General features: G+C 34.9%; 5 protein-coding genes across 10 annotated transcripts; 3 read left to right on the top strand and 2 right to left on the bottom strand.

Annotated features, from left to right (window-relative positions):
* The first annotated feature begins 217 nt into the window (after window positions 1-217).
* On the top strand, window positions 218-7,358 carry LOC306848755 (phospholipase A2, minor isoenzyme-like). Of its 5 annotated transcripts, none has more exons than XM_079383500.1 (6): window positions 218-379; window positions 3,015-3,298; window positions 3,463-3,512; window positions 3,802-3,949; window positions 4,048-4,178; window positions 7,049-7,358. In XM_079383500.1, exons 3-6 carry the CDS (start codon window positions 3,467-3,469, stop codon window positions 7,264-7,266), a joined length of 543 nt encoding a protein of 180 aa, XP_079239626.1. In that variant the 5' UTR covers window positions 218-379; window positions 3,015-3,298; window positions 3,463-3,466; the 3' UTR covers window positions 7,267-7,358. The 5 variants fall into 5 exon arrangements, with proteins under 5 accessions (XP_079239626.1, XP_079239624.1, XP_079239625.1 ...); XM_079383498.1 differs by having other exon boundaries at window positions 235-379; window positions 3,015-3,137; XM_079383499.1 differs by having other exon boundaries at window positions 246-379; window positions 3,018-3,137.
* A 1,476-nt stretch (window positions 7,359-8,834) lies between these two features.
* Window positions 8,835-10,329, top strand: LOC306848788 (phospholipase A2, minor isoenzyme-like; the record flags this gene model as incomplete). Its single annotated transcript, XM_079383556.1, has 4 exons — window positions 8,835-8,855; window positions 9,109-9,245; window positions 9,966-10,099; window positions 10,208-10,329. The coding sequence occupies 4 exons, from the start codon at window positions 8,835-8,837 to the stop codon at window positions 10,327-10,329; spliced, it is 414 nt and encodes a 137-aa protein (XP_079239682.1).
* Window positions 10,330-14,830: 4,501 nt separating this feature from the next.
* On the top strand, window positions 14,831-17,018 carry LOC306847978 (phospholipase A2, minor isoenzyme-like). Its single transcript, XM_079382259.1, has 4 exons — window positions 14,831-14,894; window positions 15,956-16,106; window positions 16,503-16,636; window positions 16,768-17,018. The coding sequence occupies exons 1-4, from the start codon at window positions 14,846-14,848 to the stop codon at window positions 16,887-16,889; spliced, it is 456 nt and encodes a 151-aa protein (XP_079238385.1). The 5' UTR covers window positions 14,831-14,845; the 3' UTR covers window positions 16,890-17,018.
* A 1,598-nt stretch (window positions 17,019-18,616) lies between these two features.
* asgrl1 (asialoglycoprotein receptor-like 1) lies at window positions 18,617-21,873 on the bottom strand. The gene is made up of 8 exons (XM_079382256.1): window positions 21,814-21,873; window positions 21,278-21,361; window positions 20,978-21,061; window positions 20,773-20,850; window positions 20,617-20,655; window positions 19,931-20,070; window positions 19,732-19,844; window positions 18,617-19,654 (listed from the first exon to the last, which is right to left on the bottom strand). Exons 2-8 carry the CDS (start codon window positions 21,357-21,359, stop codon window positions 19,489-19,491), a joined length of 702 nt encoding a protein of 233 aa, XP_079238382.1. The 5' UTR covers window positions 21,360-21,361; window positions 21,814-21,873; the 3' UTR covers window positions 18,617-19,488.
* On the bottom strand, window positions 21,814-25,594 carry LOC306847977 (C-type lectin domain family 4 member E). Of its 2 annotated transcripts, none has more exons than XM_079382257.1 (7): window positions 25,107-25,594; window positions 24,881-24,970; window positions 24,477-24,554; window positions 24,305-24,391; window positions 24,035-24,174; window positions 23,499-23,611; window positions 21,814-23,343 (listed from the first exon to the last, which is right to left on the bottom strand). In XM_079382257.1, the coding sequence occupies exons 2-7, from the start codon at window positions 24,948-24,950 to the stop codon at window positions 23,187-23,189; spliced, it is 645 nt and encodes a 214-aa protein (XP_079238383.1). In that variant the 5' UTR covers window positions 24,951-24,970; window positions 25,107-25,594; the 3' UTR covers window positions 21,814-23,186. The 2 variants fall into 2 exon arrangements, with proteins under 2 accessions (XP_079238383.1, XP_079238384.1); XM_079382258.1 differs by having other exon boundaries at window positions 24,881-24,964; window positions 25,107-25,273.
* Between the last annotated feature and the right edge of the window lie 1,499 nt (window positions 25,595-27,093).

Here is a 27,093-nt window from a genome sequence, read left to right as displayed (position 1 = left end):
CCTGTTACTGAAAAGATTTGGCAAAATCGGCTGATAAATTTACCAGGGGCTTTCTTTAATCTCTCTCACTTTGAGAGTCTTTTTTTCTCAGTCATAAAGGTTTGTGACAGGTTTAATGAAGAATGCAAAGTATCTAATGCACCAAATTAGTCAGCAGACTGGTTGGCTGAAATAACAAGCTGCTCACATGTACAAATAAGAAAAAACAATCCTGTCTACAAAAGGAAGGCTGTCAGTTAAGAGAAGAGACAGTGATATGGTGCAAGTCATCGTGATTGGCATAACGCTTTAGCTCACTATAGTAGAACTACTACATTGGAAAAATAGTGTTTAGTGCTTAAATCAATTAACCCGGAGAGGAAGCCTTTGGATATTGGAGGTAAGATGAAAGCGAAATAGTCATTGTTATATTGACTTTATATTTTCTTTATTATATTGACTTTTCCATTACGAACATTATGATTAAATGGTAGCATGCAAAGGTGTCACATAATATAGTTAGAAATACATCTGCGCTGTTATTGAGAATAATGCACTGTCTACAGTAAGATCATAAGATGCAATCCCACATATTATTTTAGTCATTTATAATAAATTAATTTATGTTAGAGGAAAACGTGTTGTTAACTGTGACTGAAAAGGAATTTAAGCTCTTTTAGAATTTATACAACCCTGCTCTACATATGGTTATATTTAGATTACATAACAGATAGTCATGCATTATTTATAAATAGATAAAATAGTAATTGGAGCAGTGGTGTGAAGTATGTATTTGTTTAAAGCAGGTTGTATATTCATGCTCGTCTTAATCTGTGTTTTGCATCATATATAGCTTAGGTAGTTTGTCTCATGAAAATTGTTATGTCACAGTGTTTTACCTTTCATCAAGAGAAAGGTATGTTTTAGTTGACGTGAAGCCATGTCACACCCAACCAACCTCAGTTCTCCAACATGCCTTTATTTATTCAGAAGACGCTTATACACAATGACAAGTGAGGAATAAAACTGTACAGCACAAGCACTGTGCTCAAGAAGAGCCTCTGTGCCTATAGTTAGAGGTAAAAGGTTGTAAGGGGTGTGAAGTTTAGAACAATGTTGCACAAGACAGCATGTAAAAAGAGAGTTTGGGTTGGTGTATTTGAATTTTCATGTAATGTTTAAAAATATTTAAACATTTTTGAACATGGTGCTCCAGGGGCCTCATTTATCAACAGTGCGTAGAAAAGGTTCTATATTTTGTCCTTATATTTACACACATTCCTACATATACAGTGCCCTCCAAAATTATTGGAACAGTAAAGACAAAATTGCTCTGTTGGCTGTGGAGTCAAGACATTGATATTCAACTCATAGATGTTTTACCAACTAAGAAGTTCAGCACTTTTAGAGTTTCATCCCCCGATCTGATGTGAGCATAAGTCTTGGAACAGTTGCCTCACAGGTCTTTCTAAGTGATCAGCTGTGTCCTGTTGCATTAATTCTTCAGATATTAAAAGCAGGGAATGTGTCGTATCAGTTATATCCATTACTTCTGTATTTTGAATCTTGCATTCAGCAAGATTCAGAATACAGCAAGCAATTTGGACGCTAAAAGGGGGAAGTCGTGGCCTAATGGTTAGAGAGTCGGACTCATAAACCAAAGGTTGTGAGTTCGAGTCTCAGATCCGGCAGGTATTGTAGGTGGGGGAGTGAACGTACAGCGCTCTCTCCACCCTCAATACCACGACTTAGGTGCCCTTGAGCAAGGCACCAACCGAACCCCCAACTGCTCCCCGGGCACCGCAGCATAAATGGCTGCCCACTGCTCTGGGTGTGTGTTCACTTTCACTTTCAAAAGAAAAGCAAAAACAAAGGGCATGGAGAAATCAAGAGTTTGGAAACCAGCAACCCGATTGGCTGAGAAAACAACAGTAGTTGATGACAGACAAATCATAAAAGCTGTGAAAATGAACCTTAAGTTTATGGACCGATGAGACAAAGATGAACCTTTAGCTAAGTGGAGAAAAAAAAGGGAACTGCAAATGATCCCAAGCATACAGCCTCAACTGTAAAGCATGGTGGAGGTGGTGTCATGGCATGGGCATGCATGGCTGCCTCTGGAACAGGCCCTCTCATCTTTACTGATGACTTAATGTAAGATGACAGTTGCAGAATGGATTTGGAAGGGTACAAAAATATCTTACCTACCAATATTCAAGAAAATGCCACCAGATTCATTGGGAAGTGCTTCATATTGCATCAGGACAAGGACCCAAAACACCCTGCCAGTGCAGTCAAGGAATTTATAAGGGCAAAGAAATGGAAAGTCTTAGATTGCCCAAGTCAATCTCCAGATTTAAATCCGATTGAACATGAATTTCACCAGCAGAAGAGGAGAGTAAAGGCAGAAACTCCCCCAAACAAGCAACAATTGCAATTGGCTGCATTAAAGGCTGGGAAAAGTATTTCAAAGGATGAGACCAAGAGTCTGGTGATGTCTATGGGTCACAGACTCACTGCTGTGATTGTGTGCAAGGGATCTGCAACTAAATAATAGCTTTTAATCTTTTATATCTGCCTTATGTTCAACTGTCCCAATACCTATGCTCACATCAATGAGTGGGATGAACTCTAAAAGTGCTGTTCTTTTTATTTGGTAAAACATGTATGTGTTGAAACGGCTAATAATAAAATGTGACATTCTGTAGTTTTGTCTCATATTCATCTTTTAATCATATTTGCAAATGTCTTGACTCCACAGCCAACAGAGCAATTTTGTCTCTACTGTTCCAATACTTTTGGAGGGGACTGTAAGTACAAGTTGGTAAATCACACACTTTGCGTGAAACTGCGCTTGCACACTCATTATGCACACATCTGTGCGTACACACTGTGTTACAGAAGAGGACATAGACTGACGGAAGGTTAAGGTTTGTTTATTGATCACCATTAGTTAGCAGGAGATATGGCAGAAGCGTGGTGAACTGATCAGATCTTGACCGGAGTGAAGGGGTCACTTGCATCTTGTCCTTTAGCAGGAGCGGCGGCAACCACGGAGAGGGACAGCGGACACACACACACCGCCAACCAGGAGCTGATTCACGGGGACACGGGAGCTGGATCCTAGGAGTACAGAATGCAGTTAAGTCGAATAGCAGGTAAGTAATACTATCACCGTTGCTACAAAGACTATATGGAAACTTCAGTGGTCCTCCTTCGATGAACGAGACCGGACATCGAGTGTTTGGCGGTGTGTGTCTTTATGGGGAGTGGTGATGAGGAGCGTGACGAGGAGCAGGTGCGTGTAATCAGAATTCAGGTGAGAGTGATCGTTGTGATTGTGTGGTGGCAGAGCCTGGCAGGTCTGGTGATAAATGAGGGCTCAGGATCTCTTCTTTTACTTTTCTAGTGTGTGAGAAAGCAACAGTAAAATTCATAGATCTACAATAATACATAGAATATAAAGTTATTTGCTTCTTCCAGTGATATGGCTTTCTATCTCACACTCTTGATCCTTATGACTCTACCAACATGTAAGTATTGTTAACCTTATTATTAGCTCAAACATACTTAACAGTGAAATACTGATTCATTAAAAGTTACCTAATTTTATATGAACTGATTTAAAAAAAATTGACATTTAATCGATATAATGCATCATTCCTGAAAAAGATATTAAACCTTACAGACCCCAAACTTTTGAATGGTAGGGTAAATAATGCAACAGATTCTATGCTAGCAGTTTGTTCCTGTCAGTAGACTTGTATTATTACTCAATCTGATTCAAAATCTTTGAGTTTACCAGTAATATCGTCTCTGTAGGTCACCTGGGCAGCATTGAAAACTTGCTGCAATTCGAGGACATGATTAACTGTACAATACCGGACAGTACACCGGTGCTGGACTTTGCAGACTATGGCTGTTTTTGCGGTTTAGGTGGTACAGGGACACCTGTTGACCAGCTAGACCAGTTCGTTTATTTTATTATATTCAGTGAAAATGTGTTAGTGTCACGGTTTTGTTTTTGTTTTTTTGTATTATTAATGTTCTTCTCTGATGACCTGGTAGGTGTTGTTTTATCCACGACGCCTGCTATGGCACCGCAACCCTTCAGTCCTGTTCATCAGTGTTTGACAATCCCTACACAAATACATATGACTACAAGTGTGATGAGAATACCAAAACGATCACATGTCTGGGTGAGTGAAAAATGCGGGGACACCAACATGAAAAAAATAATATATATATCTATCAGTGGGGATTTCTTTAAGACTGCAAGGGAAGCTCTGCTTCCCCTATAATGTCAAAAAATTAATGGTCAAATATGTACTATTGTGTTAACATTTTATTGATTTAAAAATGCGTTACAACACGTTCATCTCGAAGACGAGTTCGTTCAGAATCCGCTACATACAGCAGGTGACTCGATTTCCTTCTCATATATTCCCATAGCATCAGTGTATTTCCCTGTTGAAGCCTAGCGACCATTGACTTCAATGGGGCTGCTTTGAACAGTTTTTTTTCAGTGCTTCGAAACTAGACGGTTATTGGATAAATGCTGCGATTATGTCCCGCCCACGGGCTGGACTCTGCGTGATGATTAGAGGGTCTGTCGAAAGACTGCATCTAATTTTGATTGACAGCGATTTTGTCCTATAAGAAGTCATTGAAGCTATTCGAGCTCAGTCCCATAGCAGAGTTTTGCAAGTGTAGTCGAAAGACAAATTGCTGCAACCTATTTCTTGGTATTTGCTTGGCGAAATTGCCAGTTTTCATCATAAAAGGAGAAAGCTGTGATTACTTGGTGTTAACCCACCGGTGCGGGCTGTCTCGTTTTTTCTTTGACGCGAAACTAACTAAAATACTCCACGAGTTTTGATCTTACAGATGAGAGTAAGGTATCATTTGAAACTGCAAAGGGTCTACTTTTAATTGTGTATAGTCATAATAACAACAAAACAATGTGCTTTTAAAAAAATAAAGTAAACGGGCTATGTCTCTGTCACCTCTTCACAGACACGTAAATAAAACAACACGAATCTCCGCAAATACTCGCCTCAAATACATGAGAAATATATGTATAGAAAGCTTGAAATATCTACTTTTAAATGAAGTTACGTCCAAAACAAATATTCTATGTTAAAGTAATCCATATGAAACCAACACAATGTCCAGTTTTCCCAGAAATAACCCAGAATGTGTGAATGTGAAGGTTGACGCCTTCTCGCATAGACCCTTTTTACTCAAAAAGTGTCTTAGGAAATTTAAATCAATATATTGTTTTCTGTGAGCAAATAAACAAGATGATTTTCACGTTATTTTGAAGGAAAAATGCTAGGCTGCAAGATCCAGTTCTCCGAGGTCTTGTGAATAAATGTTCTGTATGGGTGTTTTTTTTTTTTTTTTTTTTTTTTTTTTTTTTTTAAATGGCCCTATTTCAGTGACTTAATTTTATTGTTTCACTAACCACGCATAAACGTTGTTTTCTCAAAAACAAAATCAAGTACATCAATTCTGCTAATATATTTTTGTAGCCCAGTTTGTGCTGTTTACAGTGTTATTAGACTTTAGCCATTTATATATTTATAAGCAACTGAAAAAAGCACATGTCAGGGCATGTCAAAAAATCTCCAGGCCCCCAAAACACCCTCAGACCCCAGGGGGTTAAAGACATGGAGCTGGACAGTGTTCTTTAGAAACTGTTGTCATTAGTGGCAACAATTGGAGCTACATCTGCAGGTGTAAAAAGGAGCTTCTCCTGTTTAAAGCGGCTCAAGTCCTACACCCATAACACAATGGGTCAAGACTGTTTAAGCAGCCTAGCTCTGCTGGCCATTGAGAGGACACTGGTCAAGTCACTGGAAAAGATGCCTAGTTGGTACGACAGCGTCACAGAGCATTTTCATGAAAAGGAATGTATAGGGCAGAATTTACGTATAAATAAATGGAAAATTTTTATGATGTAGGCTGAAAATGAGCTTCCCCTCTTTGAAAGACCAGCAGCCGCCACTGAGATAGATGGATAGATAGATATATATATTACTGCTGTCGAACGATTAATCGCATCCAAAATAAGTTTTTGTTTACATAATATATGTATGTGTGTACTGTTCATTTATTACATAGATATAAATACACACATGCAGTATATATTTAAAAAATATTTGCGTGTATATACATTTATATATTTATATTATTATATATATAAATATATTTAATATATAAACATATTTTTCTTAAATATATACATGCATGTGTTTGTGTGTGTATATATATATATATATATATATATATATATATATATATATATATATATATATATATATATATATATATATATACATGCATGATAAATATAACAGTACGTAAACAACTTTTATTTTGGATGTGATTAATTGCAATGAATCATTTGACAGCACTAATATATATATATATATATATATATATAACGTGTAACAAGGATACCATAAAGTGAAAATGTATACTTCTGAATGGCAAGCATTTATGGTATATTAAGTATATTTGAAGAGTTCATTTGCAAAAACATAACTCAGTTTTTAACCATTTTCAAAAATCATGTTTTTTCATTGTGCATTCAAATCTTAATCAAACCGCAGTTGGGTTATTTTAATTAGGCTGAAAAAATAACTAAAAAATACAGCTAGCTAACACAATACAAACACGATAACATAACACAAAACATGATTTGTGAACAATTTAAAATTGAGTTATCTGTTTTTGCAAATAAACTCTTCATTTGTAACGATGAAGTTGCAGTTTAGTAAAATATTAACTTTAATATTAAATAAAACACTACAGACAAATTATAATCAATACTTTGCATGTGTTTTAGTGTTATTCAACACATCAACATAAATGTACTTTAAAACACAACAAAAGATATTTAAAACATCACATTTTAAGTGTGTTATTAAACACTCTTTAATGTGTACTCTCTTTGAATACATCTAAGTGGCCTTGTGTTACATTATCTGCAAGTAAGAGCTGAGAAGTGCATTTACTAAAATTAAACACACTCCTTCATACAACCTCTCTTTTTCTTTTTCAGACCGTAATGATGAGTGTGACATGTTCATCTGCAAGTGCGACAAGGCTGCAGCGGAGTGTTTTGCTAAATCCCCTTATAATGCCTCCAATAGTCACTTGCCCTCGAGTGTTTGCAGCTCAGCTTCCAGAGAGATCAGCAGCTTTCTTACCACTCTCACTGCATTCACAGTCACTCTCACACTCCTATACCCTGCAATACGTGAAATGTGCATGCGCTGAACATAACTGTTATATGTTGTCATTTAAAATCTTTTGTGTGCTGACAGCTGTTTTGTATGTACTCATGCATATTATAACTTTTCCCAAGCCTTATGAAATTGTCATGTTTTTTTTTTGAGAAAACTGAATTCTTCTTGTAGCAGCCGTGCAAATTGCAAACACATGCTGAAGTTCCCAAAGATGAACACACACACAAATTTACTTAGCTATCTAAATGGGGATATTCCATAGGCATAATGGCTTTATAAGTGTATTCTACCAACAATACACCTACCTCTACCCCTTACAGAAAACTTTCTGCATTTTTATTTTGTACTACTAGTTATACACATCTGCAAAGGGATGTTTTTGGAGATTTTGTCAGGTTTTGACAAATTTGGGTACATTGTAAAAAATGGGTACAAATTTGTCCCCAAAATATGGTTAAGTAGGTACACACTGATAATACATAAACGCACTTAACTTGCACAAAACTGTAACAGTCTCATTGCACATTAACGTCTTAAACGTTAATATAATATTCCCATATTAAATTGAACTTATTTTGAAAACTACACCTTGTCCCTAACTGTTTTAAAGAAAGTGCAGTGACTACCAAGGTGGAAACATGGATGCCCATTTGAATTTGATATCTTATATGTACATTTTGTTTTCTGATAATCAAATTTTAATTCTGTAAATAATTAGTTTAAAATACTTAAAGTAACTAGTCATAAAAACTAGCTGTGTCAAAACAGATCTTCTTAGTCTCTACAAGGTCCATGGAGCACTGGATGAAGCACAAAGAAGTCATTTAATTTAATTGCTACACTGTAAAAATAATTCCGTAGTTTTCACAAAATAATTTTGGCAGATGTGGTTGCCAGAATAATTTAGTAAAAAAAACAAAAACAAAAAAACAATTTACAGTATAAAACTGTAATTTACAAGGAAATTTGAATGTAAACTAAATTCTACAACACACACTGCTATTAAAATCTGTTTTGTACCTTTAACATACTGACAACCACCATAATAATGCAGTTGGTAAAAGAGAAAGCCACATGAAGAATCAAAGCTCATCACAAGTAGCTTCGCCACAAGCAGAAGTATATACTAATATATAGAAGGTGCACAGAGTCATTCACGCAAACACAAAACACCATCATGGTAACACACACGATACCTAAATAATGCAATAAACTTTCATTAAACAACAGAAGATGTAACAAAGCCCAAAGGTACATAACAGAGATTAAAAAAACGATTAAAAACATGATTATTTAAACAAAATACTTTCAAATGTAGAGTCACCCAGGGAATTCTGGGAATATCAGTTTACAGGTTTTGACTGTAAATTATACATTGATTTGTTATTTTTACTTCTAAAAACTGTACAATTAATAGCATTTTACTGTAAAATTACATGAAATGGTTAGATCTTTTACAGTTTTTCCCTGTATATAATACAGGAACTTACTGTTAACATATTAACAGTTTTTTCAGTAGCATGTTTACAAAATTTTACAGTTTAAATTACAGTTATTTTTTACAGTGTATATATCTCTCATAAGTATTTTGTAAGGCAGATGGTGAATAATTTTTACAAGGTGTGTGTGTGTGTGTGTGTGTGCACATGCAAAAAAAAATCATAAATATGTGATAAAAATGGTTCATATGTACTGTATTTAAAATTTAAAAGTATTTTTGTCTTTTTTAGACAGTTTGGTAAGTATAGAACAGCTGACAATTAAAAGTATAATATGTTGTTTACATAACATTTTAATTTTATTGCATAATAAGATTGCTAATCAGTATAAACACTGATAAACTATCACTGTTCAACAGTGGTGGCGCCTCTAGACTTACCGTGCAGTGTGGCAGTTCAGGGAGATGATCATGTGTAATAACCCTAATAGCTGGCCTGTACTGGATTACGTAGACTACGAATGCTACTGTGGACTAGGAGGCTCAGGCACTCCGGTGGATGGACTGGACAGGTCAGATTTAAACATCAGGTTATATGCAGGGACACTGAATTAATCAGATGAATCAGTTTTGTCAGTCACACTTAGGCCTTCTAAGGCTGAGACGTTTGTTCAAATGTTGCACAAATGTATTTATTTTTGTAGGCAGCATGCATTGCAAAGCAAACAAACAAAAGTAAAAAAAAAATATGACACAACAGTAAACCTTATCAGCCTGTCTCATGAATATTAATTAGATGTAATGTTTGCCCATAAAGAGTCTGGCTACATTTTATTTTTTTCCTCCCAGCAGCCAAGCAACACATATCTGTTCTTACTTCATTAGTAAATTTTTAAGCATAATTCGAACTAAAATGTTCTGAGGTTTGTGCTCAAATTAAAAAAAAAAAAAGTTTGCTTCAACTTCAAATTCAAGATATTTCTTCTAATACTGTAAGTCTTTCTATTTTTGCTATGAACATTTAATGACAAGAATGCGTTACAGTCAAGCAAATGTAAATATTACCTTCTTAATGAAATTTTCAGAAAAAAAAATCAGATTTTGGCACAATAGTAATGTGATTATTAATTAAGTGGCTCATGAATATTAATGATGCATCAATATACCATTTCTCCATAAAGAAACTAGCTACATTTTTTGTTTCTTTTCCGCAGCAGCCAAGCAACACAGATATCCTAAAACAGAATAAGTGTACTTTGAAATCATGTGCACTGCATTCTCTATCCCTCTAGGTGCTGCGAGGTGCATGATCAGTGTTATTCTGACTCATGGCAACATGACGACTGCTGGGGTATTTTAGACAACCCCTACACTGAAGTCTACTCATTCTCATGTGACAAAGCGGCAAAGAAAGTCACCTGCAATGGTAAGATGCTACACTCAAGTCTATCTGCAAGCTCTGTTAGTAATTGACACCTAAACTGCATCTGGTTTGTGGCACAAATTTGGACTGTTGATCTTTTGTTTCTTGCAGCTGACAAGAATCGCCCCTGTGAGATGTTCATCTGTGAATGTGACAGAAAAGCAGCCGAATGCTTTGCAAATGCGGATTACCACCCAGAACACGAGCAATATCCTAATGAAAACTGCAAATGAACTGAAACGCGATAAAGATTTAGGATTGTCCCTAAAGTCTCATTAAAGATAGCAATGGTATATCATGTAACAGTTTATTTTTGTTCATGCCAATTGATATTTAATTCATAGCAGACAGATTTCTTTAATGGTATACGTGCAAATTCATGCGATTTTAAAATTATTTAAATTTACTTTATTTTTCAATTATTTATTTTTTCCCTTTTTTCCATTAAAGATGTCTATGTTAGATATGAAGTAGGCTATAATATATGAAGCATTGGATTTAAGAGAATATATCTTATAAGAATTAAGTTATTAAATGTAATTTCTTATAGCTGGCAAACCGTTTTTCTTGCTCCAAGTAGTTTGTGCTTTAAACAAGTAAAAACAATTACAGTTTTTTTTAACTTACATATTCTCTAAAAAAAAAGCGTATTATTCTTATCTATTTGGAATTCTCAATTAAATATACATTTTTAAAACAAAACAAGCAGGATAAGTAGCCTACATGTATATGCAATTATTGACACAGAATTGTATGTAGTCTCTTATAAAATAAACTAAATACTTAGATTATTGAAAACAAATATTTATACAAATAAAATAAAATTAGCAGTAATCCTGCATGGAAACTAGTCTGTCACATTCATTTATGAAATAATAATAGGCCTGTAGTACACACTGTTTTCTAATGTACAGGTGATATATGTAAAATTTGAGTGATATGTTCAGTTTGTGGACCTGAACATTTTCAGAAATGGAGATATTGTGAAAACGCAGAGTGGTGGCTATTGCGCCACCTTGGAATTAAAAGGTTCTGATATTTTTGTCAAAATTGAGTTATTTACATATTAAATCAATCTAATAACTGGTTGTGCCATCCTTTGCAGCAACAACTGCAATCAAGCGTTTGCAATAACTGGCAAAGCATCGTTCACATTGCTGTGGAGGAATTTTTGCCCACTCTTCTTTGCAGAATTGTTTTAATTCAGCAACATTGGAGGGTTTTCTAGCATGAAAGGACTGTTTAAGGTCATGCCATAGCATCTCAATCAGATTCAAGTCTGGACTGGACTTCAAATCAGACATCAACCTTTTTAAAATTCCAAAATCTATTCATTATAAATAACATTTAAAAAAATGAAAACTATATCTGTTTTTTTTTTTGGGAAAATTGTACAGTGTCACTAGCAACATAAGGTAGGCTATGTGATAGTGTAAGTATATTTTTCCTGCACAACAATAATTAAATGTCTGATGACTCAATAAGTACAATTCACCTTTATTCCTCAAAGTGGCACAGTTTGATAGACAACGATTACCTGATTTTTCATTCATAATTACCGCAGGCATAAAACAAATAATATCATCTGCAAAAATTGAACTGGCTTGAATGGCTTTACTGCAGAGCAGTTCGTATACGCAATGAAATATCAATGCTACTGTCATTGGATGGTGGATGTGGTGAATAGCAATCCAAATGTTGTTTTTGAAGACGTTGAAAACTATAGTTCAATCATGACAACTCTTGGAAGATTTTAGCATGGTGATGGTTATGACAGTGTTAATGTATTTGGTCTTGGCGGAACAGATCTGATACGATGCTGCTGCTGAATTGCTGCTGCTGTTGGTTATTGCTGTAGTTGTAGATTATTGCAGTACGGCGATACAGTGCTGAGAGTATTTAAGACATACTGCTGCTGCAAAAATAGCATATAAAATAACCCGTAGCAGATTTATGCAGGTGGAGCTGGGGAAGGTGGTGGGTTTCAGAGGAACTGAATGGCTGCATACGCAACATGAACCAATCAGCTTGGCACAAATTCATTTTTGGTGAATTGTTTTAATATTCACATCTATATAACTTCTTGGTCATGTGGCCTGATGATGTCACACCAGTTATAATATTTTCACACAGTCCTGACACACACCATACCTTAAAATACACCGTATAAAGAACTGTATCACTAAGCCCTCATCTATATGAAATCTGATCCCTAATTTTATTTTATTTTTCCAAACTAGGTGTTTTCTTATTAATGTGTAGCTTTATAAAAATCCCTATCAAATTATCTCTTTTTGATTGGTAAATGTTAGCTTGGTCCCTCATTTTTAAACACAATTTTACAACATATCTAATATAGATTAATAAGAATCTATACTGTAAACACAATTCTCTTTTTTTAATAATTGGTTTAAAAATTGTAAATCATATTTGTAAATGTAAATTTTCTAAATGCAAACCTCTTTTTCAATTCTTGAAATGAAAATGTATTTTGAATCTTTTGAGATCGCTACAAACTTAAAAGCAATAAGAACAATGGCTTTGTTGGCGGACTTGGCACTTCATCTGGCCTGAAAGAATGAAGTACCCTGGATTGTTATTATTGTTGTCCTGACACACATCATACACAAACTGGATTTTGGAAATATGATTTTGTGTATTTTTGGTGAATTTTTCAAATATTCATATATAACTTCCTGAGCATGTAACCTCATGTTGCCACACCCACTGTATTCTATTCATAATCATCTGTCACACATTCATATTTTTTTCTTTTGAATATATAGTTGTTGTTTTTAGACAGTTATCTGATTTATTGAAAACGTTTTTTTACTCGTTGGTCATGTGACCTGATATTGTTAAACAAGACTGGTTCATATTCACAAACATTTCTCATACAAAAATATTTACATTCTGATATTATGTGCCTATCAAACATTTAAGTAGTACTACAGTGATTTTTTACACTACACTGTTAGTCCTTGGGTAATTTGGTGTGCCAGGCTTCAATTGCATTTTCTGGGAAATTCATAAAATAGGAATTTTATGTAGAAAATGTAAGAACAGTCATAATTTGGTTAGGGTTTTTCCTTATTTTTAGAAGGGTTGAGTGTATGCGGGTACAACAGTGGGATAATAGTCTTGAACTTGGGTCTCCATGAGCCAACAGGCCTCGACTATCCTTTAGTGCTTAGTCCATTGTACCATTCATTCCTACATTAACTCAGTAAGGGCATTTTCAAATTATATTATATGCAAGTAAGAGCTGAAGTACACTACAAGGGCATATTCAATTAAACACACTTCTTTTTTTACAACCTCTCTTTTTCTCTTTCAGACAGTAATGAGTGTGAAATCTGTATGACAAGACTGCAGCAGAGCGTTGTGCTCAATCCCCTTATAATGCCTCCAATAATCATCTGCCCTCAAGTGTTTGCAGCTTGCATTCCCCGCAATAAGTGAAATGTGCATGCACTGAGCATAATTTATGTTGTCAATTTGGTCACTTAAAGGACAAAATCGGATGCCCATTTTACACAAGTTGATATGATTCTTTAGGGTCTTAATGAAAGGTCTGCAACATACTGTGGTTAAAATTTCTCAATGGTAGTGTAAAAAAAACATTCTTTACCCTGTCAAAATCAGCTCTGTTTTCAGCACGCTGATCTAGTCCATGTTGCTTTAAATCCTAGTGAGCTCTGCTGACTCCACCCCCTCTTCCGTGGAGTGACAAGCAGACCATAGATGTGTGTAGATTCCCTATTCGACCGCTCCAGATACGTTGACATGCCAGCCATCTCGCATTCACCATAATAATCAATGAATATTCAAAGATTCAAGATTCGCAGACCGTTCCAAAAATGTATGGCTTACATTTCGCGGCCCATAGAAAAAGTCCATAATGAGGCATCTAGGTATATATATCTATGGAACATACTAAACTTCAGCCAAGAAACTGGCTAACTAGCACATTATTTGGAAAGGCGATTTGCAAAGATTCATAAAAACCCTTATATTCACTTCTGTAGATGAAACTGGATCACGAATGATTCGGGCGAACATAGGGGGATCCTCGGGATCAGCGCATTCACTTCAAAGCGAAAGTAATGTTAATCCTCTGCGTCTTCAGCCGCTCAGATGTCGGGAGTAACTGACAATCGCTTAATCTGAGACTTGTCTTCCCCTGCACCGGAGGCGGACAGCTCTCAGCTCACTCAGGGCGGGTCTAAGGTAAGACGGTCTTGTCAATCAACTATCATGGGAGGGGCCTGTACAGAACTACGTCATTCTGACAGGAACCGCAGTACAGCCTGATTTGAGAAAGGGGATTTTAAAATAGGGATTTAAAAAAAAAAACACTGGGTGGATTTTCATCATTATAGGATGGGTGTGTACACACACTTCCAACACATTTTTGTTCAAACAACTTGTAAAGTGAATTTTGCATCCGATAACCCTTTAAAAAAAAAAACCTTTTGTGTGCTGACGGCTGTTTAGTATGAACTCAAATGTTTTGCAACTTTTTCCAAGCCGTATGCTTTTTTTTTTAGAAAACTGAATTCTTCTTATACCAGCTGTGCAAATGGCAAACATATGCTGACGTTCCCAAAGATCAAAGCACACACACACACACACACACATATTAACATATCTTACACTTATCAATGTGCTCCGCCCATCAAGGTTGTATAAATAGGTTATAGACCTATAAATGAATGGCAGCTAACACTTGTTCATCTAGTCTTCACCATGAACACCTCCCTGTCTCTTGTGATCCTGAGTTTGAGTCTGCCCACCTGTGAGTAAATTTAAGATATGCTCCACAATTAAACTCCAGCTTACTGTTTTAATTAATTATATTTTGTAATGTAGGTAAAAGCAAATATTTAACATATAGACATATTGAATGTAATTTGCAAAACAAATTTTAACTAACTATTTATTAGTGAGTCCAATCATTGAACTATTAACTACCTACTGGTTGTGTTGTTTGATTATTAGATAAAATATTTTCTAAAGGATACTCCAAAAAATAAAATTATAAATATGTAATCATTTACCCCCTAATGTTGTTTAAGCCTTTTTTCTCAACATAACTGAAGATAATGGGCTCTATTCTGTTTTGTAAAATAAAGAATGTCACACAGGATTGGAATGACATGAGTGTGAGAAAATGATGACAGAATTTTTATTTTAGGGTGTAGTATTTCTTTAAACAAGACCTAAAGTTAAAAAACATGAAAAGATCGTAGAGTGAAATTAGCTTTACAAAGTGTAGAGTGTTGCAACACATTTTGTTTCAATGTCTGTAATTTAGTGTTATTTTATAAGGCAGATGGTGAATTAAAGATTTTATGAGATTAATTTTGGTCATAAAAATAGTATATGCTGCTTCTAATGAATAGTGAAGTTTGGATTATAAATAGTGTCTGACACAAATTGGCCAATGTAAAGGGACAGTTGTAACAAAATTTAAATTATGCCATCATTCATTATTCTGTCACCCTCAATGCCATTTTAAACCCATATGACATTGAACTGTATTACTACTGTGGAATTTTTTTTTTGAACAGTGGATTTATTTTTTGTTTAAGAATATCCTGGCCACTCTTTCATATAATGACATACTGTAAGCTGTCAAGTTTCAAAAAGGATGCACAAAATCATAATTATAAAATAAAAGTGTGTACTATGTTCAAAATCATCTGAAGGAAAGTGAAAAAGCCTAAAATTTAAAAGCATTTTGTCATTTTTAGACAGTTTGGTAACAGAACAGTTGTTGATTAAGAAATACAATTTTATTGCACCTTTAGATTGCTAATCAGTATGAAGCACTGATAAACTATCACTATTCAACAGTGCTGGCAACTCTAGACTACCGAGCGCTGTGGCAGTTCAGGACTATGATCATCTGTACCATTCCTGATAGCTGGCCTGCACTAGATTACGCAGACTACGGATGCTACTGTGGCAAAGGAGGCTCGGGCACCCCGGTGGATGAACTGGACAGGTCAGATTTAAACCAGTTACACAGACAATCAATTATTTATTTGAATCAGTTTTGTCAGTCAAATTTTTGCCTTCTCAGAGAAGTTTAGTGCATTGTTTATAAATGAAGAGTTCAGATGCAAAAGCCTCCAAGAGCCGTTTGAAATTTTCTTCTAAAATTAGCATTTTTATCATCAGGCTCCTATGTGTAGGTTCACTAATTTCACTTTAATGGCAATGAATAGGTTCTTTTCTTTATCTGTACTCTTCAAATGTTCAAAACTGAATGATGCACAAATTAATTTTTGTAGGCAGCATACATTGCAAACCGTCAAACAATTTTAAACCTTAACTTCTTAAAATATAATGATTATAGATGAAAAAGTGAAGGCTACAAACTTTGAAATCATCCCTCTAGGTGCTGCGAGGTGCATGATCAGTGTTATTCTGACTCATGGCAACATGACGACTGCTGGGGTATTTTAGACAACCCCTACACTGAAGTCTACTCATTCTCATGTGACAAAGCGGCAAAGAAAGTCACCTGCAATGGTAAGATGCTATGCTCAGTACTAGTACTACTGTACTAGAGAAGTCTAACTGCAAGCTCTGTTTTAATTGAGACCTGAATTTTATCTGGCTTGTGACACATATTTGGACTGTTACTTTTTTGTTTCTTGCAGCTAACAAGAATCGCCCCTGTGAGATGTTCATCTGTGAATGTGACAGAAAAGCAGCTGAATGCTTTGCACTGGCGGGTTACAACCCAGAACATGAGAACTATCCTAGTGAAAACTGCAAATGAACTGAAACGCAATAAAGGTTTAGGATTGTCCCTAAAGTCTCATTAAAGACAGCAATGGTATATCATGTAACTGTTTATTTTTTGTTTATGCCAATTGATATTTAATTCATAGCAAACACATTCTTTAATGTTATATGGACATTCATGCACTTAAAATTATTATTATATTTTTTTTTAATATTTCATTTTCAAATATTTATTTTTTCCATTAACGATGTAAAGTTAGATATGTAGTATTAGATATTAAGACTTCAGAGTATACAGTTCCTTGCGAAAGTATTCATACCCTTTCATTTTTTTCAAGTTTTGTTTTGATAAAATTCCTTCTTTTTTTTTCTCCACATCAGTCTACACTCCATACACCATAATGCCAAAGCAAAAAAAACATTTGCAAATTTATTAAAAATAAAAAACTTAAATGATTCCATTGCATAAGTAGTCATACCCTTATCTGGGACCGTTGGAATTTAGCTTAGGAGCATTCATATTGCTTGTAGATGTTACTACACTTCGAGTGAAGTCAACCTGTGGCCAATTGAATTGAATGGGTATGATTTGGAAAGGCACATCTTAATAAAAGGTTCACAGAAGCATGTAGTCTCCATTACCCTTAAAGGGGTCACTGAGCGCCCATTTTCCACAAGTTGATATGATTGGTAACACTTTATTGTAGGGTCTCTTAACTAGTTGCTTATTAGTATGCATATTACTGGAATATTAGCCATTTATTAGTAGTAATTAAGCACACATTAATGCCTTATTCTACATGACCTTATTATATCCCTAAACCTACCCAATACTTAAACTTAACAACTACCTTACTAACTACACTGTAAAAAGTGATAAGTTGACTTAACTTTAAAAAATTGAGGAAACCTGTTGCCTTAAAATTATTTAGTAAATAATCATTTTAAAAAAAAAAAGTTAAGTGAACTTGACAATTCACTTAACGTATTTTTAAAAAATTATTATTTACTTAATAATTTTAAGGCAACAGGTTTCCTCATCACTGTAAAAAGTGATACGTTGGCTTAACTTTAACTTTAAAATTGAGGAAACCCGTTGCCTTAAAATTATCAAGTAAATAATAATTTAAAAAATAAGTAAAGTGAACCTGAGTAAAGTGAACCTTTTTGGAGTGATTAAGTTAAGTCAACTTTCCAGTGTATTAATAAGCAGCAAATTAGGAATTTATTGAGGGAAAAGTCGTAGTTAAATGTTCCCTATTCTAAAGTGTTCATGAAAAGGTCTTCATGAAAAGTGTACAACATACTTTGGTTAAAATGTCTCAATGGTAGTGTAAAACAACACCCTTTTTACCCTGCCAAAAACAACTCTGCACACAGCAAGCCGATTTAGTGCATGTCTCTTTAAATGCTAATGAGCTCTGCTCGCCCTGCCCCTCTTCTGTGGGGTGATGAGCTGTTCTCATGATACTGTTTACTTTAGCTTCGGAACCTGCTAATTAGCACATTATTAGGAAAGGCAATTTGCAAAGATTCATAATTAAAAGAACTTTATACTCACTTCTTCTGTAGGTGAGGCTGAATCACGAATGATTCGCGTGAACATAGACGTATAGCAGTTACTTGCCAAATGCTGATCAGCAAAGCTTGTCACATCATACCCAAAAGACTTGAGGCTGTAAAGGGGCTTCAGCTTAGTACTTCGTTAAGGGTATGAATACTTATGCAGTGTACTTAGTTCGGTTTTTAGGTTTTTTTTTAATTACTTGTGACAGCTTTGTCATTATGGTGTATGGAGTGTAACTGATGTGATAAAAAGTAATTTAAAGCAGTTTAACATAAGGCAGCACCATAAAAAAATTTATATCTTTTAAGAATTAAGTTTTTAAAATGTATTTTCTTCAAATTGGCGGTTTGAGCTTAAAACAAGTAAAAACAATTAGCCAATTATTTAAACTTATAATTATATAAAAATATAATGCATATTATTCTTATCTACCTGCAATTCTCAATTAAATGTATATTGTTTAAAATTATTTTCATGAAAAATTTTTTTTTTTGTAGTTTAAGCCAGTTAAGCACATTTATATGCAATTATTGAAACAGAATAGTAATTTAACCTCTTATAAATTAAACAAACATACTTATTGTTGTAATCCTGCATGGAAACTAGTTTGTCACATTCATTTTTGAAATAATATTTTATGTAGTACACACTACATAAAAAAAACCTTCAGTTTTGTTTTCTAATAAAAACATCTAAACATCCTTAAATTATCCTGAGAAGCCAAATTTCCTCAGATATTAATATTAAGAGAGACCTTGAAGCAATGTTAATTTTGTTTTACCCCACTGGTAAATTGTTTAAGCATAACACTTAAATGTTCTGCTTTGTGCTTAAATTTTAAGAAAAAAAAAATCAGTTAGGAAAGGAATAAATTCCAATTCAAGGAATCAATTCCAAAATCAATTCCAATTCAAGGAATATCCTCTGATAAGTTTATTATCTACAGTTTTGTTCTCAAATAAATATATCTTGTTTTAAGGACGTTTAGATATTTGTACTGGAAAAAGAGACTAAAACTCTGCTTAAAGAAGTGATTTTTGCAATGCTGGAGGTTAGTTGATGTTTGTCAGTGGCTCTTGGGTTTGCCCTCACAGATGTATGGGCAAGGAAGCGTACAGTCTGCATCATTCCACAGCCTCCGTCTTTCCACAGTTTCCCGGGCATGAAGCTGCCCACAATCCTCACCATTCACTCGGACATCCCAGTCATCTGGTTGACCTATGTCCCAGTGGCTGAAACAGACATCAGAAGTTACTTAGCGCATTTGGAGTTGTACCCCACCTCCTCACATTAATTTATTGGTACTTACTGTTCAGTAGTACTAAAGTCAGTTCCATCTACCCAGGTCCACTGTCCCTCTTCTTTCTCAACAAGCCCGATCCAGTAGCTTTCAGACGACTTCACGAATGAAGACAGAAAGTCCTGGTTCAAAAAGAGGCCAAACTCACATTTAACCTTGCATAAAACTCCCCCAAATCATTGTGATGCTATGTGTAATCTTGTCTTACGAGCTCAGCCAAGTCATTGGCAACCACTAAATGTGATCCTTTCTCCACACAGATTTTTTCAGCAGTTTTCCAGTTCTTCTTTACCGAAGACTGAAAGTAGCATGAGTCTTTATAAAACACCCAGTCTTCCTGACAGGGACCTGTACAAACACATTTAAACACACTTAGAATCAAACTAAATCTTAAATAAGGCAGGTTTCCAAGTCCAATATAAACGTTTTACTAAGGAGTAAAGATCAGGAAATACAGTGGGGTCCAAAAGTCTGGGATTCATAATCTAGTTTAAATCTGGAAATAAACAGAAAGTAAAAAAAAAAGCTGTTTTAATGTAACATGAATAAATAGGAATACATTTCTGCACTATTTTTTATGTCACTAATTAAATAAGTACATTTGTGACACTGATCATGTAACTCTTTGATCAAGCTCAAGATGATCTTTGGATCATCTTAAATCTGGAGAACATTATCATCAGGTTTCACACAAACTTGTGGAGTTCAAGAGGTTCAAGTGCTGAGAAACCCATTTCAACGGTTTACTCAAATTGTTATGCTGATGATATCTTTTGTAATGATATTGTATTAGCCATTATTATTAAATTATACAAATGGAAAGCTTAGAGGCATCTTAGAGGCTCTAGTGGTCTCAGACTTCTGGACCTCACTGCAAGTCACGAGGAGCCTCACCTTGCACCAGCATCACACGTTCAGAGAAATGAGCATTTTCTAGGAGAAAAAGATTAAATAGAAAAAATAATATTACAGGTATTGCTAGTATCGTTTAAATATGGATATACCTATATAAAATTGTAATTTACAAAGACAGAAAAAAGGGGTCTTTACCAAATTGCAGAGTTTCGGGGGCCTCAAGGGTCTTCAGAGAAAGTCTAACATCAGCGACATCTTGGCTGACCTGAGAGACTTTGAAGAACTATAATTAAAATCAAACTCTCTGGTGAAAAATCCCAAGCTGTGGGATCCAACAACACGTTTTGCTAAATTTGACATCAACAAATTAGTGCTTGGAAGAAAAATGCTGACAACATACTTTTAATTCCTACAGCCAGAGTTAGTATAAACACATAGAGGGCGAGAACGCCATATAGTATGTACACCTTTCTGTTCTGTCTACCTGTAGGAAAGAAGAAAAGTTAAAATGTAAGAATATGGATCAAACACAGACAGAAAATAAATTTTGAATTGTCATGGAGTGTCAGCATTCATTAATAAACAATGATTTTCTATGGTATTTCAACGCCTTATCTGGTTACTAGACATGTTAGTCTTTCTTAGTAAGTTATATGCAAACATTCCTTTCATAAAATTAATGAAAAAACATGTTTCTTACCTGATTCATATAAAAATTTTGGGCCAACATGATTAATTTCTGCCTCAGGTGTGGTAAATCGGTCATACGATACAGTTTCCATGTCTGAAGAATAAAGCAGGATTAATTTACATCAGGTTTTTTTAATAATAAATTTTGCCCCCACATTGAAATATTGAGGTGTACATAAAGAGACTGAATGTACTAATGCAAGGTCTCAAGGTCATGCGACAAACAGTTGAATATTAACCTCTAGATTGACAAACTATGTCTGAACTTCATCCATCACAAACATGGAGAAGAGCAAATGAAAATCACAAAAACACAACAGAACGACAGGACTTCTGTATATCAGAGATTTATTAACTGACATACAATACTGCCAAAATACACAAAACCATATCTAAAAGACATCAAACGTATCCTTGCAAGACCATTAAACTTTAAACATTCTCATTACCAAATTAAAGTAGGACTTTGCTGTGAAGGACAATACATTAAAATGTTCTCATGTAAAAAAAATACAACAACTAACTGTCAAGTGCAGTGAATCTTACTGTTTAAAGCGACTGTTTCTGTGGGCTCTCCCTCCTCGGCTGCGGTCAGTGTCCTGATGGCTGTTCTCTGTCATTCTGCCCTTACGCAACGACTCCTAACCATTTCTGAGACCGGAACTGACAGTCCTAATATCCTATTGGTCTTTTTGAAACACTTGTATCCTCACATGTGTGTGAAATGTCACAAAAACATACAGTCAAGAAATGACCTGCTTCTTTGACCTACATGCTATACTAGGTTTAGATGTTAATAAATTATTTGACTACAGCTAGATACATACACTACTGTTCAAAATAAATTTGAAAGAAATCGATACTGTTATCTAGCAAGGAAGCATTTATTGATTAAAAGGGACAGTAAAGACATTTATAATGTCACAAAAGCTTTCTATTTAAAATGATTGCTGTTGTGTTGAACCTAATACATATATACCTCGTATATAACATGTATAAATCAACAGTTGAGTTGATGAACCTAATCAGTCACTTATGATTGGCTAACGTCATTGCATAGGAAACAGTATCAACGCCCCCTTGCTATTGGATGTGTGTTTTGACAAAATACTGAAAATAAAACGGTCATTTCCAGACAAAGCATTATTAAATTGACAGTGATTGTAATTTCTATTTATTTTGACGCGACTCGACACTCGCATTCAGCATGATCAAGTGTCATCTGTTAACAACTGAAAGCCGGTGGGTGGGCTTATGGTGAGAAGATGACTGTTTGTCGATGTCTTTCTCTGGAGGCAATGTTTATGCAAATGACGCCCAGGTGACGTCACCTTGTCCCATTGGATCCAAAACGACCCGTTTTTGGAGCTTGATTAAAAGCTTTGTTTATTACAAGGAGGACATTTTAAGCTATCAAATTGCAGGATGTTTTAATGGTACAAAAACCTCTCGTATGCCAAAAAAATCAAGGAAAATTTGATTTTTCAAGTCATGACCCCTTTAAGAAGACTCTCTTTACTTGCAGTTGATCTGGCCCACCAAAAGAGGTCAGCATTACCTTAAATCTAACCCTGGATTTCGATTAATTACATAACTAAATATGATTGCATAATTATTAGGATAATTCTGATCATTAATTGATCTCTTCAGTTAAATTGGGCCAAAAATGACTTGAACAAATTATTAATTTTAGTGAACATTTTTCTTAATTGGATGTGTTCATATAACAGGACTGTACACTGGAAGACTATAAAAAGTGACTTATGAATAGCAAAAGTACATTGAATGTGCATCAGTCGGGCAAGTACAGTTTACAAACAAAAAGAGGACATCTACAGACACCTAACAATTTCAGAAGGAGCATGTCCAGAGCAGGGTTTTAGGAGAGTCTAATGCAGTTGACGTGATGGAGAAGTTTCCTACCGCATGCCTTTCTCTAGTTTGCGTTCACAAATGTGATACAGTTGACTGTGACAGTCAGCACCATGCATTAGCTTTCGATGCACTGTGTCAGATCCTTTTAAGTGGACGCAGGACTCCATATCCCAATGAGCAGGCTGATTTTCATCCCAGAAACTGAAAAGAACACAAAACAATTCATTCAGAAGGAGAAGTACTGATCTGGTTGGTACAGTATGTTATACAGTATCACTTGTTTTTTTCATTACTTTTAAAAACAATTACAGACATCCTAAAACACATGCTTATAAAGAACGCCAATGATTTCTTACTGTGGATTTGAATGATAATTATCTCCATTAACCCAGGACCACTGGCCCATTTTGTCCCTCTTGAGACCTATCCAGTAGTCAGTCCTCTTCTGAACCACTCTTGAAATAAACTCCTGAAATAAGGAGGCAACGATATGCTTCAACAAGTATGCATTTATTTAATCAAAAATGCATTAAAAACAGAAATAAATATTATTACAACTGAAGATAAGTGAATGCTGAATTTTCAGCATCATTACTCTAGTCTTCAGTGTCACATGATCCTTAAGAAATCATTCTAATAAGCGGATTAGACAAACAAACATTTCTTATCATTACCAAGTTGTGTTGCTTAATATATCTGAGGAAACTGACTGTGGTAAAAAAAAATTCAGTATTCTATAATTGTTGAAACGTACAGCATTTATTCTATTATTTAGTCTTTATTGTCATTTTTTAAAAATAAAAGTATTAATTTCTTTAAAAAAAAACTTACTGACCTCGAACTTTTGAACAATAGGGTAAATGAAGATGAAAATATAAACTCATGTTCTTACCAGCTCTTCGTCACTGTTCACAACCATCAAGTGTGCCCCAAAGTCGTGGCATAAAGACTTTGATAATTCCCATGTCTCATAAACATTCATTATCAAATAACAGGTGTTCTTATAAAAAACCCAACCATCCGAGCAGAGCCCTGTATTTAAGAAAACAAACACACGATTATATAGACACAACTTGCTTACGAATGTAAAAATGGTTTATAATTATTATATGCCAATTGAATTCATTTAAAATGTTTTTTTTTTGTTTTTTACATTTCTTACCTCTTTCACCTTTGTACTGGAATGGGATGGGTGTAATATCATCAGAAAGAAGACCTCTGTTCTGATCCTCTTGTGAATTCTTCTTGACTAGAGGATGTTAAATTAAAAACAAACCAGTTACACAACCATGAACCATGAAAATCTGCTGAGAGACATTATAAATCTGACTTACAATTGAGACCTGTTACGATTCCTATTACCAAGAATGAAAGGAGGAGGAGAACCGTGAACATGACACAAGCCACTTTTCCTGAATATTACAGAGAATAAACAAACGTCAACAGTTTAAATTTCAATCAGACATATCAAAAGCAAACACCATTAGATGAACTTATGTAAATGGTACCAGATACCACTCTGTTTTACTTGTCATTTAGCTCACATTTTTATTTAAAGCAATATGTTATGCAATTAATAAATGCCTGATGGATTGATAGGAGCAGATATGAGTCTTTTTCAGTACATAGATAACTCCTACCTCCACTTAAAGCTTCTAACCAGTGTATGAGCAGCCAACACCCATAGCCACTGTCTCTGCTATAATAAGCTAAACTGATACTAGCCTACTGTACTTGCCTTGCTGGTAGAAGGGGTCCACCCTGTCAGGATTTCCCTCCACATCATCTGAGAGTTTGTTGGACTGCATTCCTTGAGGTCAGCCTATAGCTTGAATGACAAAAAAAAATTAAATCTGACAATGCCACTTTTACAACGTTCTCTGAAATATTAGAGGTCCAAATACATCGCAATAAATCCGTTGCATTCAATGCACAAGATGCAATACTGTTATGAGCATACACACATGAACAATGAGAAAGCACTCTGGATTGCAGTTGTTCAATCTTCAAAGCGTAAACAATCTTTAAGAAAACTTCAATCTACAGATCAGCTAGTTTCCTTGCAACACATAAAGTTTCCATGGCACAACATGAAGGCCGTGTGGAATGGCAGGATGACGCCAGAGGGGCTGGTCCTCTCCACCCAGCCAAACCAAAACTCGGGATTTTCTGCCAAGAACATCACAGTTGCCAGAAATGCATGACAACGTAGCTATAAAATATAAATATCTTAGTGGTAAGTCAGAAAAACAACTGAGCACGAGCTCTTCTTATGCCTGTTGGCTTTTTAAAGTAACACATGTCAGCTTAGCTCTGACTGTTGATTCATATGTACAGCTATGAAACAATATGTGTTATTCTTTTGCTCTCGAGAAATTATTATTTATGTCAGGGAATGAAAATTCTAGCTCGGTCTGTATGAATGAATGAATCGTTTGCCTTCCCCTATTATGCCTGCAAAGATTGATTATCGCTTAACCAGTAGCATTCGAGCACGGACTGTGAAGGTGCTTTTCATTGGTTGGTTTTACTGAATGAACACGCCCCTTTTAGTCGACTTTAGGAGACTCGAAGCAGCGCAACAACGAGTGAATGAACTGAACGAATGAACAAATCATCTCCTACATTAATGTGGATCTGCTCTGTTTTGTCATGTCAGTCCGTTTTATTCACATCAAAAAGACAAAAAAGAAGGAAGAATTGTGAAAATGACTGAACACAATTCAAATAGGCTAAAATAAATGACACAACACAATTGAAATGGCATAAATAATATCACTCTATTATTGCTGTTTTGTATAATGAATCGTTTGAGTCGATGATTTACTCATTGGCAATGCCCAAAAACACACACTTGTCGCCACCTACTGGCGTAATGATGTAACCTGGTGATCTTAATTTATTTAGGCTATTTATTTTAATTGCATCAACCATTGGATAAAGTTGCGTTTAGATTTAAACCATCTGCTGAATAAAAAAAAACTTCCCAAAACATAACAGGAAATTAATAACAAATTCAAAATTTTGTTTTCAAGAAAAACCTGACAACCTTCAAATTGAGTTGTGGGAATTCAACATCCCTGGAACATAACCATTTTTGTATCTGTCTCTAAAAACGTTGTACTGTATTACAGTCTATCTAAAGTTTCAATACTTGTTTCACAAAAAAAATATTTACATCAAAATTGAATTTCAATCTTCAAAATTCGTTATTTGGCTAAATCTCATTTAACAATATTGAAGCTCACCTCTTTAACTTTTGGAGGGAGGGAAAAAGATAAATATATTTTTTCTACAAAGTACCCTAAATTAGAGAAGAAAATTACTTTGCACTGCGGACGATAAACCAAAATGAGTGGTTATTACAAATTAATGATTTTAAGCATTTTAAAAATGAAAAAAAAAAATCAACTTCAGGATTTAAATATCTCCAAATGTCATTCAAATTATTTTCTGTCTTCAAAAATTCAACGGTTACTTTAAGCCGCTTCTTGTTAAGTCTGGGAGCCCATCTGTCCTTCACTCATCTGGAACCATATTCCAATCCTCCATAACTTTATCCGATGGGTAGCCTACTTTAGTTTCTTTAATCACTTTAGAATATCTTCTATTAATTTCTGATTTTGAGCTGCATTGTTAAACCCATAAATATTAAATAAAATGACAAAAAAAAGACCATCAATTTTCAGTAACCACCATTAACCAATGACCACTGCATCAGGACATTTGTTCAAGAATATTGCCACACCTCCAAAACGGCTAGAAACATGGCTGAAAAAACCTTATGACCCCATTGATTAGTCCAGAAAGAGGCATCCAAGTCCAACGAATGAGTCTCTTGTAAAAACACACAATGATCTTTTGAACCTTTACAAAATAAAAACTGCTTTTCTTTTAACGATGTCTTTTAAGCCCCTAACATTAAGAGAACCAAAAACTAATTTGGCCTTA

This window comes from Barbus barbus (genome assembly GCF_936440315.1).
Source record: "Barbus barbus genome assembly, chromosome: 28".
Lineage (NCBI taxonomy): Eukaryota > Metazoa > Chordata > Actinopteri > Cypriniformes > Cyprinidae > Barbus > Barbus barbus.
Note: the sequence above shows the minus strand (reverse complement) of the source record. Positions and strands in the feature narration are given on the sequence as shown.